The 15,625-nt window shown below is 32.5% G+C and overlaps 2 protein-coding genes across 7 annotated transcripts; one reads left to right on the top strand and one right to left on the bottom strand.

Annotated features, from left to right (window-relative positions):
* Positions 1-63: 63 nt before the first annotated feature.
* LOC143304365 (uncharacterized) lies at positions 64-4,631 on the top strand. 6 transcript variants are annotated; one of them, XR_013061073.1, is made up of 6 exons: positions 64-161; positions 267-351; positions 1,514-1,655; positions 1,974-3,023; positions 3,237-3,877; positions 4,251-4,631. XR_013061073.1 is itself a non-coding variant. In XM_076626833.1 (6 exons), the coding sequence occupies exons 4-6, from the start codon at positions 2,055-2,057 to the stop codon at positions 4,345-4,347; spliced, it is 186 nt and encodes a 61-aa protein (XP_076482948.1). In that variant the 5' UTR covers positions 64-161; positions 267-351; positions 1,514-1,655; positions 1,974-2,054; the 3' UTR covers positions 4,348-4,631. The 6 variants fall into 6 exon arrangements, 5 of the variants coding, with proteins under 5 accessions (XP_076482948.1, XP_076482940.1, XP_076482956.1 ...); XM_076626833.1 differs by having other exon boundaries at positions 1,974-2,075; positions 3,810-3,877; XM_076626825.1 differs by having other exon boundaries at positions 1,974-3,737; positions 3,810-3,877.
* Positions 4,632-9,629: 4,998 nt separating this feature from the next.
* Positions 9,630-11,690, bottom strand: LOC143305127 (uncharacterized). Its single transcript, XM_076627727.1, has 5 exons — positions 11,295-11,690; positions 10,638-11,069; positions 10,263-10,553; positions 10,089-10,179; positions 9,630-10,015 (listed from the first exon to the last, which is right to left on the bottom strand). The coding sequence occupies exons 1-4, from the start codon at positions 11,631-11,633 to the stop codon at positions 10,156-10,158; spliced, it is 1,086 nt and encodes a 361-aa protein (XP_076483842.1). The 5' UTR covers positions 11,634-11,690; the 3' UTR covers positions 9,630-10,015; positions 10,089-10,155.
* Between the last annotated feature and the right edge of the window lie 3,935 nt (positions 11,691-15,625).

Here is a 15,625-nt window from a genome sequence, read left to right as displayed (position 1 = left end):
TACCTTCGGCGTACACAGTTATTGTTTGCACCGAAGGGTTGCGTTAAATACTCCGTCCTAATCAATCGATCCAAGCGTTCAATGACGGCCATTTGATAAAACAATTCTCTCTGCGGTTAAGATATTTTTGCAAAAGCATTCTAGTTTCCTTTATACCAATCGTAAGATATCGAAAATCATTTATCTCTCCTAATTATTTCCTTACCTACAGTTAAACTAATAATTTATGATAATTACTCTATTCATTTATATCAATTTATTCATAGAATGTATTCATGGAATCAAGGGAGCAAGTGCAATTTAGATCAAAGCCAACCAGTTTTCATCATCCATTGATGCGTGCTACCATTGGTAAGTCGCATGGTTTCGTTTCTTCGACGATAAGTTCAATGTTCAGGTATAATTATTTGGAACAACATGCTGTACCTATTCTAATTGATAAATTTCAATACATACGCCGTGAGACACCGTGGAATGCGTGCGTTTTAGCCTTAATTATTCGTAAGATAGGTTAGTCTATGTTAAGAGCATTGTGAGCTCATCGTGTACAATGATACTTATCCACCTTGCAAGGAAAATTAAAATTCTATTCTCTTTTTCTGCCGAAACACGCGTCCATTGATTCTTCCGAAAGATCGCAAACTCGTTCGTTCGTGCCGTGATTTTTATTTGATTTTCCGATTGATTGCAGTTTCTCTTTGGCTTCTGCCTACTTTTAGGGGCACATACAGCGTCAGTAGCTTCATTTTCTTTCTCTCGTCCCAGGTTAGACAAATGTGTCTTTGATGCCGAATGCAAACCAGTGGGGCTACGAATTATCGTACTGTAATATCGTAGAATAGATTTGAATTAGAGATCGGTTGAAATTAGAAAACACCGTGTACGTCGTCTTTCGTGGTTTGTTTACATCCAAGAGCGCCTAGTAACAGCGACGCGAGAAAGGATAAGCAGTGTCAAAACAGAGGTACGGTTTCATATTTCAAGGAATCGAGAGGCCAAAGTATGTGAGCCGAAAAGTGTGTGTGTGTGAGAGGACGAAAACAAGAGCGAGCACGACCGGGCAGGATTGTATTGGCGAAGAGCAGAGCTAATTGAGTCGTTGAAGAGTAGAGTCGTTAGAGCTTTCGAGTCGTTGAAGAGTAGAGTCGTTAGAGGTTTCGAGTCGTCGAAGAGTAGAGTCGTGAGAATTGATAGAGTTGTAGAGAGAGAGAGTGTGTGTGTTAGATTCGTTGTGACGAGAGTGATCAAATAACTGTAAAGTTATTTGATATAGATACGAGTATTGCATTTAGTTCCGTTAAATAAATATCGTTCTCTGTCCAATTTATATCTGTATATTCAGTTTAATATTAATAAATTGTAAGTAAGCGAAAAAAAATTTCTATCCTTATTTTTCGATCTTACAGTACGATGTTTATAAAGATGGATGTAATCATTGTGTGAGATATAGATATTGCGCGATGTATCCTTTGTTTGAAATTTGGAAAGATTCGTGTAAGATCGTTTTGTGTAGATCGTTTGACTTTCCGTATCTGCTTGTATCTCCGTCATCCTTCCCACTACGCCACTTTGGAAGCTGCTCAGCGAAACTAAGGTGCGACGAGTCCATTCAGTCGTCTTCTTTTCTATCGATAACATGGATCACGTTGCGTCAGGTTTGTAACCTATTCTAACCTATTAGCGGCGTCACTTCTTCATTACTGTCATTACTATATTTTTTACTATCGTTTATATCTCGTTATTAATATCGTTTAATCAATCCACGTTTATTTAACGATTTGTCGAACATTCAGATAATGAAATTAGGTGGTTTTCTGAAATTTTTTGTTTGTATCTCTCTTTAATCGTCTAGTTACAAAATGATACTGTTACCGGTAGCTTGTATCGTAAGCTTTCGTAATAAAATCGTTATTGATCGTTTGATCGTATTTTCATGTAATTATTTTATACATTTCTAGTTTGTTTTTGTGCAGGTTATCGATCGATGGCGGGGATAATATAGAAGTAACAGGAATATTAATATATGGACGCAACGACGATCAACGATCAGTCTGATGAATTTTCATGGAAATCTGGTAACGTTTAATTTATTTTAACTAAGACAGCTGTGTATGAACGGTTCTATTGCCTTTTTATTCGAGCATGGGTAACATTTGATATACAATTTATGTCTACTTTAAAATATACTTGATACATATTTCATAATAGATCGTTTCGTAATTATTTGGAATATTAAAATGAAAGTAAATACGATTAAACAAATCACTTTTTTTCATTCAAATATATGAAATCATTCTCTTATTTCAAACGAACTTGTAACAAATTATTTTATTGTTTCAATGTAATTCATAATGTAGAATCTTTGATAATTTAACGATAGCTTCGTGTAGACAGTTTGAAACATAGAAATCTTAACAATAACAGCTTTAACTATTTCTATAGGTATTGTAACACACTAGGTATTGGTATATCGAATTCAAATTATTTTTCTATATTACGTGAATTTGCTATAGTTTCCGTCATATATTGCAACTTTGTAACTTGTGTCTTTTTCATAGAGGTGGCGCGCAAATAGACTGAAATACTTCAAAGCAAGGCTTCGCGCGCGTTTCTCTAGCATTCTTTAAGCATTCTTTTAGTTGTGAACTTTTGAATTCTTGGAAATATTTTCGGATATTTATAACACGCGACCGTTGTGTGTTAACTATGTTTCGTGTTCTAATAACGAACATTCGTGGTATGATTCTCGCAAATGAAATGATCGATTCCCTATTTCGGTTAGGACAATAGAGGTGGTTATATGAAGTATTACACTGAGATAACGGTTTACAATTCGCACTTTATTCCAACAATTTTGTAGAGAAGATAGTTGAGCTGGTGCGTATAGATAAGTGAAGTAGGTGACTGATCTAAGGGTGGAAACCCGGTCAAGAGATGTCGACTGTTCTAAAGATGGAAAATCAGTAAAGTTCGGTGACGATGCTATTGTCACGTAAAATAACAAAATAAAAAAGGAATTTGAGGTAAAAAAATAAAAAAAGAAAACTTTATTTTTTTTCTAACATCAATACACTTTACAATCTACTTCCGAACTCTAGACGTGACTTTCTAAGACTGACTCTTACGATTTTACTTTCAATCGGATTCGATTACTTTCTTTTGTCATCCCTCAACATCCCTACCGTCCATGCATTTGCTAGGCGTCCGCGATCGTTGCCACGTGCTCTTTCTTCTAGAACCTTCGGTGGAAGGACCGTTGGGATGTTGATGGTTCATTAGGCACTTCAGCGATATACATTGTCGCCGAGTGCCGCCACATCTTTATCTCTATCTCTATCGTCAGTCCGTCGGATTTGAAGTATGCCGGTCGTGACACTATGGCGGAGGAAGGCTAGCGATGGGTGTGTCTAGCGCACGGGACCATCGGATTTGTAGATGACAGTTTTGACTAGGAAAGTGAGGGCAATAGTCATTGCTTCTGATTGGATGAGAAAAAGGTTGGTGGGCAAGGAAATGTTCTAACCGCCCCGGAGAGAAAGTTGCTAGCCGGAGACACCGAACGTGAGAAAAACCAACTTTCCCGTATCATTCCGTAGTAGACAATAAATTTAAGGAACACTTGAAATAAAAGAACTATGAAAATGCCAAGATTTATGGTGGGTCCTGAAGACTATTGAGGGTACGCAGTAACGATGCGTAGACAACTGGCTGTCATGTTGCCCGCGGATTGGGGCCTGGTTTGTGTACAGAGTCACCGGACGTAACATTATGTATTAACGATATAAACGATATCTTATGTTTTGTTGTAGACATATCACAGCTTCAACTTTTCCGTCTTCTTTGGGAATGTTCTAACAGTGGCTCAGAAGCCAAGAACGTAAGTATCTTTACATATCGTACTTTAATTATGTCTATTCTGTATATTTTGTATATTTTGTATATTTTGTATATTTTGTATATTTTGTATATTTTGCTTTGAACGCTATTAATTAGGGAATACAATTTGATTAAAAACTTGGGAGGTTAGGATCTTCTCGGGTTATTCTTCTATTAAAATAAAAAGAGTGTTAGTTAAAGTCTTAATATCGAAGTGTAAAACAAATAACTAACATATTTCAGGAATTATTCTAGATTTTAAACTTTCATATCAGAGTTTCAGTTTTTGTACTTATCTAAGTTTATTAGCATTTCAATCTTTATTATTAGCAAAGTTACAAATTCAATAAACTTGCATTTTTCATTATCTCCAGCTTTCCAAATAATCAGCAGTCATTCATCGTGTTTTGTTCTGCTGGGATAGCACGGCAGTTCGATGGCGTAACGCTTCTGTTCCTCTGTTCCTCCTAACGGTGAGTCGCATGCATTTCTGTTCCTCCGGTCACTCAATCGTGTGATAGGATGGAAAGATGCGAATCGGCGTGGGGTTGTATTACGTAGAACTTTTTGCGAGCATAATGACCGCGGATATTTTTTAAACTCGTGAGTAGTAACATTTTTCTCAAATCTTTATTTATTAGTTCAGGATAGGTCTTCTCGCACATCGCGATTATAATAATTAGTTTTTTAATAGTTAGTTGAAACATGTACATTTGAGAATATACTCGTGGTACTTATAAATATGTATATTAATATTCGGTAGAAATAGACAAGTATCGACACGAATATACCTGTGTCACATAAATATGTCGGAGATGAAAGAACACCGGAGCCTTTGGAATTTTGGATAATCCCGCAACATTGTAACCTAGAGTCTACTATAGCTGTAACTGAACAATTGTAGTTATTCAATCCGATTGTAATTGTTCGAGATTGGTGATAGTGAGCTTGGGCTCGAGGCGACAGTCAGTTGCCGAACGTAGCCGCGGTCACGGGATGAACGCTTTGCCTAACAAAGGTATGGAGTAATTCTATAGCTCTCCTTAAAAGAAATATTCGTGGCGACACGCGACAGTAAACATTCCAACGGTTTCTGTCCCGTGGCTCGCCACACGCAGACCCTATGCTTCGAGTTTTACGTTACGTTTTAGATTATAATGTATATAATATACAAAGGAAATTATAAAAGTGGGGCAAATAACTGGTAATTACACTTAATAAATTAGTTATAGTATACATTAAAAAAATTTTACTTACCAGAAAAACAACATGTCAACTCTAGAAAATAGTTTTTAATTTTCGAAATATCAATGTATATGTTTGACATATCAGATCAATATGGCTCCGAAATATGTTACACGGAATTGTTCATTTTCATTTGTTTGTTCCAATAAAAGCGCTAATATCTGGAGAAAAATCCTATGTATTTAGAAATTAACAGAAATGTTAAGTGAACTGTTATTTTGCCCGCATTGTATTTCTTACATGTAATGCCTGTTACACGTTTTATCTTTAACATAGTAAACTCATTATTTACTCGAGATTTATTCCTAGCGCACCAATATTTTTCAATAGAGCGATGCAAAGTTTTACTGTATCTCGGATCATCACAAGTTAATCAAAATCTTGAGGATTCGATTTCACCGGCTCAAAGTGACTTTTGCAGGCAAAAGAAATTGTTCCTCGGATACTTTAATATTTTTTACTAAATTTCATCAAAAATAGAGTTTTATTTGCTAATAGAAGATAACTATGTTTTGGTACTCCTACAGAACAGTATCACAACATTCGCTAAAATTACAAATATTGTACAGTATATTCACTACAAGGCTAATTAAAATAGCTTGTAATCCAACATATAAGAATGCTACTTGCAAAGTATCTTTGCTAGTAACAGTTTAAAGTAGAGAGATATTCCTAAAAAATCATATATTTTATACATATATGTACGTAGTATATACAGTGGATATAACTATCTTTCTGAATTTATAAAATAACAGTATATAATAATAAATAATAATAATAATATAATATAATAATAATAAAAAAATAATATAATAATAAATAAAAATAACATAATAATAATAAATTTATAGAATAACAATATTCCAATATTTATATTTTTCCTTGTTGCAATTTTGTAAACCGTCAAAGCGTTTACAACAGAAATTCCCAGGAGGAATTGAATGCCAAGTTTTCTGTACCATTTGATTCCTTTTCTAATTGTGGTGGCATAAGAAACCATTTGATCGGAATAATCTATACCACACTTTCCTTCATTATATTCAACGATAGATAGTGGTTTTAATGTTGCGAACAAATGAAACGAAAGATCATTCTTGAGATCACCACTTGAGCGACTCGTATTACTAAAACATCGATGGGGAGCACCTAGCAGAAAACGCTCGGTACTGCTGTACGCGTGGCCTGACGCAGTTTTTTTTGAAAACACGCGTGGCAGTCAATGTGTTAATAAACTATTAAACTACATGTCGTGAAGAAGTATCCCCTTTATGAACATTTATTAATAGCTCTAGAGTTGATAATATTAGCTTGAGGAAGTTCTGTATGTACGTGTAATTGATAGTACTCGCGTACACCTGTGCGTGTAAAACGTTTCAAGTTAATAAAGAGAACATGATACACGTGGAATAGGTATGAATAAAAATTACAAGAAGCCGGAGAATATTCTAAAACATATGCCATGATAAAATATAAATTGTAAAGAGTTATAGATCATGTTATTGTATATTAAAATTATGCTTAACAAGCAGATATTAGCGTAAATATGACGCTGCGTTAATTAAATCCAACAATATTGAGAAAAGAACAAATTGAACAATACCTAGAAATAATTTAGAAAAACAATGTTAGATCAATTTCAAATTGGGTTTTCTTTACTCGATGTCAAACTTAACTCTTATTCGTCTTTTGCATAAACTCTTTTCGTGATATGAAACTTTAGAGTTGACATGCTGCTGGTATTAATTGCACACGCAGAATAAGATTTTCCAAATTGAACCGAAACGATTTAGACAGAAAAATGTAATACTTTCAATATTCATAACAATTATTTATGCATTCCGCATATAAACCTACCGAATATTTATTACTTACTTTTAGCTCAAAAATATTTGATATACTACTACCAAGCAAATATTAGATTGAAGAGGAAATCATACATGAAAGATGTCACTTTTTTTAATAAAAAGTTCGTTCTCATCAAAGTTTCTGGCAATTTATTACATACCTGTATACAAAGTGGATTACTTTGTAACACAACTGGAAAGTAACTTTCTTTAGTAATGATTTGCGTAATAAATTACGCAAAAAGTAAAAAGAAGATTATATTTTAAATCATATTCTAAGAATAACTGTATTTTAAACGTGATTTCAAAAGAATTTTGAATTTAAAAATTCGTCAAAAGTACATACGTACTTACTACTTCGACACGATCTAGGCTAATTATGTGTTCTAATGTTTATACATCTTGATAGTAGCTGTATTCAAAGAGCGCGTCGAATCTTTTTATAGTATTTGCCTTTTGATGTATTAAAAGTATCATTAGAGATATTCTTCTTATTATCGCAAATATGTATTGTTCTGCTCATTGCATCGACAAGTGAACGGATTTTAAGCTTCCTATTCTTTTACATTTTCAATATTTCCAGAGTTATTTGTTTTCAGAATAAAAAAATATTAATTCCTGCCACTTTTGAGAGAAATTGTTTAGAAGTGTATCCTGTTTATCTCGAATCGCTCAAATATATCGGGGAAAAAATGAATGATACAAAAATCGAATGACATCGAAAGGGATATACTATTATATTCGTGTGTATTTACTTTGCGTGTATTGTCTTAACATGAAATCTCTTGCGTGTTAAAATATTTCAGTGGATATCTCCATTTTTTGTTACATAATCACGCAGCTGACGTTCAGACATCTCTAAAATACTAGAAACTTGCGTCTTTCGCACCATCCGCTATCGTAATAGAAACTTTCAAATTCGACAGAGCAATACAAAGCACGCGAAAAGTGACTGACCAAAAAAGAACTGAATGTTTTGACGACATTACGAAACTGCAGCCTTGTATTTCAGCAATATCATACCAGCAATAACAAATTTTGAGAAATATCTTTATGTTCTATTCCTGTGGCGTACTTTGGATAACGCTAATCCCGGCGACACACTAAATTTTGAAATCCATACGACTGATTCTACAGAAGCGGGGATTCTACAGCAGCGATTTCGCTTGCACAGTTGTTCATTTAATTTGTGAATTGTAAGAAACCTCAAGTATGTCAGAGGACATAGTGATATTGCTACAAAAGCGACTAGACAAATAGAGAGCTACATGTGATTTTATCGTATTTTTTTAACCCTTTCGCTTCGGCAATCCAGTCCGCCGAAGTACTGTCACTGAACGGAAACGCGCGCCAGAAATACGCACAGTGTGCGTGGCTACTGTATATACGTTTTCCTAAGTCTTAAATAATAATAATTCTTGTAAGAACCGTATACGAAATATCGTTTCACTGTCAATGGATTTAGTAGATTTTTTAGCACGAAACAATATACGATTTTGATGTTGTTTCAAGAACGAGTAACTTAAAGAAGTGATTAATCCAGTATGTCAATAAAATCAAGGGAAAATGTTCTGTCGATAACGAAAAAATATATTAATGACCACAGATAGCATTTGTATATGCATCATTTTTGTCAAATTTTGTCTTCCAAACACAACTTTTTAATATTCCTATTTTATCTACTTTTGCTAAAATACATTAAACACATTTCAATACTAAACTAAAGATCTTTAAACTTAAAAATGACTTTTGCTTATTCCCATGTCACAAACAATTGGCTTTAATAATTATCGATCAATACTCTCTTATTCGTAAGCACATCAGCATATTCGATCCATGCAAATTCACGTAAAATGTTACTACTTCCTGCCTTTCGTTACATGTATCTTAATAAATTGTATCTTATTAAATCTTAATAAATATGAGTCTTAATAAAAAGAAGTTACTTTTTACGTAGACCAAACCTAGTTCTATTATTAAGCGCGTAAGCAGATAAGATGAAGATCAAATAGAGGCAAAGCTAAAAAATAACGACTATATTGCTCGATGTATCACTTTCCAAGGCGATCACACGAATGAATATCTGATGAAAATCTTTTTCGCTATACGACTGCATTTGTTTGTTATATGCTCGCTGGAGACATCGAGAAGGTTCCAATCGTTGTTGCTAGGCAATTTCTGTCAAAAGTTTGTTCTATACTCTTTGGAAACATCGAGAAAGATCCAAACGCCGATACTAGGCAGACTTTTGCAGGCAAAAGAAATTGTTCCTCGGATACTTTAATATTTTTTACTAAATTTCATCAAAAATAGAATTTTATTTGCTAATAGAAGATAACTATGTTTTGGTACCGCCGCTTCGAGCTTTTTACAATCCACTAGCGATAAAAAGTTCGCGTACAAGGTAACTAGCGGGCAAAAGAACGGTATAAAGCATAGAGTATAGAGTATATTAGCGTATCTCGCTTAGCGTAGCTAAGCATAGAGTATCTCGCGAATTATTACACAACAGTGATAATAAGGCAAATCTAATAAAATTTACTTCTCATTAAAAAGTCGTACCAAAACAATTATTTATTAATTGGTTTATTTATTAATTCTTAAGAAGATACATATAAATACGAAAAAATGGTAAAATTTGATTAGTATAATAAAAGTAATATATGCCTATGATCATTCTAAAGTATAAAAAGTGAAATAGTCTTACGTTCATTGGTATATTTTAAGAACACATACATCTTTTAACGATAGTTGCAATGTAACATCATTTTTATATTACACGCAAGGTATGGCAAGTATTCCTGCTCTAAGGCACAATTTGAAATCAACAACATTCAGTTTAACAAATTATAACTTCTATTCGTTTTCCATCATGGAATAACGCGGTGGTGTCTTCCATATTGCACTGGACGTGCGTTGTAATCTACTCCTATCTATATTTTCAAACATTTCAGTTAAATCTGGTGTGCACATTCTTCTATCAAAGAATTTATAGACTGCTTTCTTCGGAATTTATCGTTGCATTGCAAGTTCATTTTCGCGTATGTACGCTAAAATTGATAAAAATTCCAGTACTCCATGCATTATAATGTTTATTAACTCATTAAGTAAAACAACACTTACATTGCGCCTAATGTGGAATTGTACGACTTGGTCTGGCTTCATCGTCCGATGTGTCGTCGTCAGGTCGTCAGGTGGATCTTACTGTTTGGAGCTATATTTTGGATAAAATATCGAATGAATAATAGCTTGTGTTTTTATAACAGAAGAATACTTTGATACTGTTTGTAATGTTACCTGCAATGTCATCATCCGAGTCTCCTTCTTTTGTTTCGCTAATAAGATTTTTTTTGCTTTTTCGACAGATCTTCGTGCCAGTTTTTGAACAATGGCTTTTTCTGAAATTTTTTCTTTTTCAAAGGCCTCGATTCTCCTTCTTACGGGCACATTTTTCTTCATTTCATTTTGAATGTCCTGTTTCGTCATGTTTCTATTAGACATTTCCCTTTCACGGGATGGCTCATCTTCTGCGAATAATTCTTCGAACTCGGTGAGTCCAATCGCTTGATTCAGCTGCTGAACCTCCTCCTGCAGAGTTATTGGCGACCGTGATGTAAATTTAGGTTCATTATTTTTTCCTGTACTACTAGCCAAGTTTCTATTAATTACTACCGTTTCGTTTGATTTTATTGGTGATAAAGGTTCTACAATTGCGGTAGCGTCCATCATCTTCTGCGTATAAGTAGAATTGATGTCCATCGTGGAATTCATAAGAGGAGTAAATTTCTCAAGTGCATCCTCGCACATTGAAGGATCTTCAATATCATTTCTTGCTGATGGAATTACTGTATCATCAATAATATTAGAATATTTACCCTTCGTGTTTTCACTCCGTGAAAAAGTTCTCTTTATATTACTATCTCTTGTTGTCATTGAAGACTTTAATGGTTCAATCCTTTCTGGCTGTATTGCATCTTCTTTTGAAATTGTTTCGCTTAAAACATTCTTTTTTGTTTTACTATGTTTTGTAGGACCTTTTGTGTTTTTTTCATCTGAACTACTTCTAGCACTTTCCTTTTTTTTAGGTCGGCCTCCACGTTTCCTCTAAAAATTTAGAATATATTTAACAACGTTATAGTAGTATTTATATACACAATGTACATACAATTATATAAGCAATTAGATTTTGACGTATTAATTAACCGATATCAAACATTATTGGGTACTACATATAAGGGTTAGTATTGATTAGTAACATAAGATAAGATAAGATTAGTAACATAAGATTAAAAGTATTAAATTTCATCATAATATGACACAAACATTTACATTACTGTCATCATCAAGAGATAGCCTTCGTAATTTTGTAACAAGTGACGTTGACTGCTGCTTTTTAATATTAATTGCAGCTTTTATTGCAGCCTTTCTTTTTGTTCGGTCAATTGTTGTTTCCAGCACATCCCCAGTTTTTACATCTTTATTTTCTGTTTTATCATGTACTGCTGAATCTGTTACTGTATTATCAGTATTGATAATATCATTTTCTGGGATAGTCTCTTTACGGCGACAACCTTTTTCCTTCAAAACTTTCGGCCTCTTTGTAGTTGAAGGGCCAGGGACTGATTTGGTAATCATTTCATTAATCTCCTTCTTTGATCCAGTATCCATATTTAAAATCTACGAATAAATGATATGTATTTAATATATACATTAAACTATACTTTTTAATAATACATACCATAATTTAATATTATGGTTGAAATTATGACGTATATAGCAATTAATACATACACATGTGTTTAGTTCTATTAACTTAGAAGCACATGTAAATTAAAAAAAAAATATATATATATGAAACAATAATAAAATAATGAAGTAACATTGAGAATAGAATCTAGTTTAATTACACATATATACCCTTTTAACAATTCCGTTCTTATAAATTTTATTAAATTTACAGTGAAGCTTACAATTACACTAATGCCAATGAATATTAACGTATGCGTTTATTATTACACTAAATAAAAATGAAAGTAATGCAATGAAAAATACAATACACTTTAATGGAAATAAAATAAGTAAATAGCAAAGTATTTATTAATATTATTATATAGCATTATATTATATTATTATAATATTTATTAATATTTACTTACGTTTTACGTTTGCACAAAAACTATAAAATTTTAAATATAAAGAGAGATTTATAACAGAGATAAAGCAAGTCACAGAAATTAGTGTCTTTCAATGGCAAAAATGCGTTAAAGAAAGTGAAACGATAATCTCCGTTCGCGTCACAAGCGGAACTGTGCCGGTTTTGCTCCTTGAAAGTACACGCAGCGGTACATGAGCTAGAGAACATTTCAAATCATGTTGTTGTTTTTTTGCTTCGGAGTATCAAGATCGTTAGGACATACATAATATATTAATAAATAAACTCCGGGCAAAACAATGTCGCCGTTACGTTACCGTCGAACCGTCGAACAAAGACGAATTTGAATTCTCCGACTCTCCCCCGACCTGTTTATACTACACCAGTTTAAACGGACGCAATCGTAAAGAGTTCACGAGAGTTATGGATCAGTATCTACGAGTATCTACCGTCTTTGCGAACATTATCTATAATTATTTATTTAATCATTTGAAAATATACTTGAAGGTTTCAACAACGAGCAATCTTGTCTAATAAATCTCACGATCAACCATCCTCTACACACAAGTCCTCTGAAAACATAATCCTCTGCAAACATAATTATTAAATAAAAATCAAATATATCTTATTTAAATTACTATTAAATGCAATTTAATTATTATATTATTAACTAAGCAAATTTAATTTTAATTTAAAAAAAAAATATATATATATAAGCTAAAATTAAGCTTATAGGTTCATACCCTATCGATAAGTTTAAAAAAATTTTTATATAATTAATATATTTAATATACATATATATATACATGATATAATTTTTAATTAAAATTTTATTAAATGTAAATATATTTAAATAAATTATATATATATAATTATATTATATATGTAGTATCGTGGACGAAAGGCCTGGGAAATATCGGGCGAACTATGAACAATGTCGCGAGAGCCGAGGCGCCGTCGGGCCCATCAATGTGTCATCGGTCTTTTCAAGTGCATAGTTTCGTGGAAAAGACCTACGTGACCCTGGCTACGAGCGTCTGCAGAACAAGTGTGCGGTGGGCCTAGGAAAAGGACAACGGAATGCGACAACGGCCAGAGAGTGTCAGTCGAGAAACAGAGCGCGAGTCGAAAAGCAGAGTGCGAGTCGAGAAACAGAGCGCGAGTCGAAAAGCAGAGTGCGAGTCGAGAACGAGAGTGCGAGTCGAGGAGCCGAGTGCGAGTCGAGCGGAGACGGAGGTTGCGAGTGGCGTTGCCGAGAGAGTGTGGATTGCGCTGTTTTCTGTACGTTTGGTGTGAATAGTTCAAGTTAAGCCACAATCGTCTTTTCTGTCTGATTAACATCTCTATTGTCCACTTTTTGTGAACATATTACATCACGATATTACATATATGTATTATTAATAAATATAATATTTATAATATATTAAAATATAATTTTAAAAATAAAAATTTTAATTTTACAAATTAAACATAATTAATATTTTATTAATCTAAATAATCTTATTTCAAATAATAATAATAATAATAATATGATAATTTAAATTATTTATTAAATAATTTTATTAAAATTATATTTATATACATATATATTAAATAAGAATAAATTTTATATCTATTATTAAATATAAATTATTCAAATTTTTATTAAAAAATCTTTTTAAAAATTTATTTTTAATTTATATAATTATTACTAATATTAAATAAATAACAATGTATGTCGCTCTTGTGTGAGTAAGTCTGTGTTCTAAAGCCTAGACCAAGATAAAGCAAAAACTGGGTAGGTCGAGTTTGCCGCCAAGACACAAAAACGCGGGTGCTCGGCAAAAATAAAATAAGCCGATGAGTCACTGGTCAATAAAATAAACTCGATCATTACAAACGACAATTTTCCCTAACAATAAATAATGTCAATGTTTTGTGTGTATTTATTATACAATTACATTATTTATATAAATGTCTCTTATGGTGTACAATTACATATATTTGAATAATGTAGGAAATATTGCTCTTTTTATTTTTACATTCCAACTGTACGAACAGTTTTGTTTTCCACTATACATACATACATGTATCTTAAATGTTATACATACTTTGCATGTATCATATTTGATGTATGATGTGTTCATAAAGATCTTGTTAAGACAGCTTGTTAAAATTGTACTTACAAATCTAATTGTACTCTACAAAATTGTACATACAATCATATCTATTAATCATTCTTACAAATCCTCTAAAAACATAACGACTTTTCAGTTCAATTTGAATCGTTGCGTTCAACGCCATCAGGGTGTCCTGCATAACGCGGGCATCCGACTAGGTGCTGATACCACATACAAGAACAAGTCGAATATGTGAAATAAAGCTTTTTAGCTTAAGGTCCCGTTTTGAAAAAAATACAGTTTGAACATGTTCGGTTGGCAATTGGCTTATTATTTTTCTCTCAAACAATGCGTTGTGTGAAAAAATTGTATTCCATATTTTTTTGTTATCTACTACTTAATTAAAAATTGATTGTAATAATAATTTATTGACGAATTATTTGAAATATGTTATCATGGTGTATATCCTGTGGAATTGACAAAACATACCTTTATGATTTTGTGAATCGATACGAGTAACAATAAATTTAAATTTGACGAATCAAAAAATTAAATATTTTAATTCTTATTTTATTATTCTAAAACAAAGTAGTCTACAGATATTTTTAACACTTCTACCCTTACGTGTCACACGTTATTAAAGTATACCATTGATACTGACACGTATATACGTTCGTTAAAAATATAAATTGGTACAAATCATTAGAAATACAATTTTCCAACTTGGTATCTTTCTTCGAAGATGGAGAATTCCAAATATTTTATTCCCATTTGTATTACTACGTAATTACAATTATATACTAATATATAATACGCGAGATATTGAACAGAAATAATAGAACCTTTCATTTGCAGTCACACAGCCATGTTATGTTTGTCTGACCAAATATGTATTAATCATGTGCAGAAATTACTGACGTCAAACTAATATTTCTATGCTGTTGTGATTCATTAGGTAATCAATTGCTTAGTCGAATCAGTTTGCCAAAGCCAACCATTGGAATAAGTAATTAGTTTTGTTGATTAAGAGCAAATTTAATTCGTATATTTACTCATTTTTGCACCATGTTACTATTTCTATTCACAATATAAAACTGTTATTCTATCGCATTGTTATTGCTACAATGTGGTTTCATCATTTCGTTCTGTTCATATTCATTTGAATAGCGAGAATTTTCAGAGATAAATACAGACGTATAAACAATAACACAGATTACAACGATAAAAATTGAATATCATGGGATTTATGGAAACGAAAGAAATGTTTTCGCATGCGAAATTATATTATTGTATATATGGTAGCTTTTATGTTATCATAAATATGACTGTTCTAGAAATATGAATTCTCTCTTTATTTCTGTCACGACATATGTACAGTGTTTATTTGTGTATTAACTATTCCGATAAAT

This window comes from Bombus vancouverensis, chromosome 2 (assembly GCF_051014615.1).
Source record: "Bombus vancouverensis nearcticus chromosome 2, iyBomVanc1_principal, whole genome shotgun sequence".
In the NCBI taxonomy this organism is placed as follows: domain Eukaryota; kingdom Metazoa; phylum Arthropoda; class Insecta; order Hymenoptera; family Apidae; genus Bombus; species Bombus vancouverensis.
Note: the sequence above shows the minus strand (reverse complement) of the source record. Positions and strands in the feature narration are given on the sequence as shown.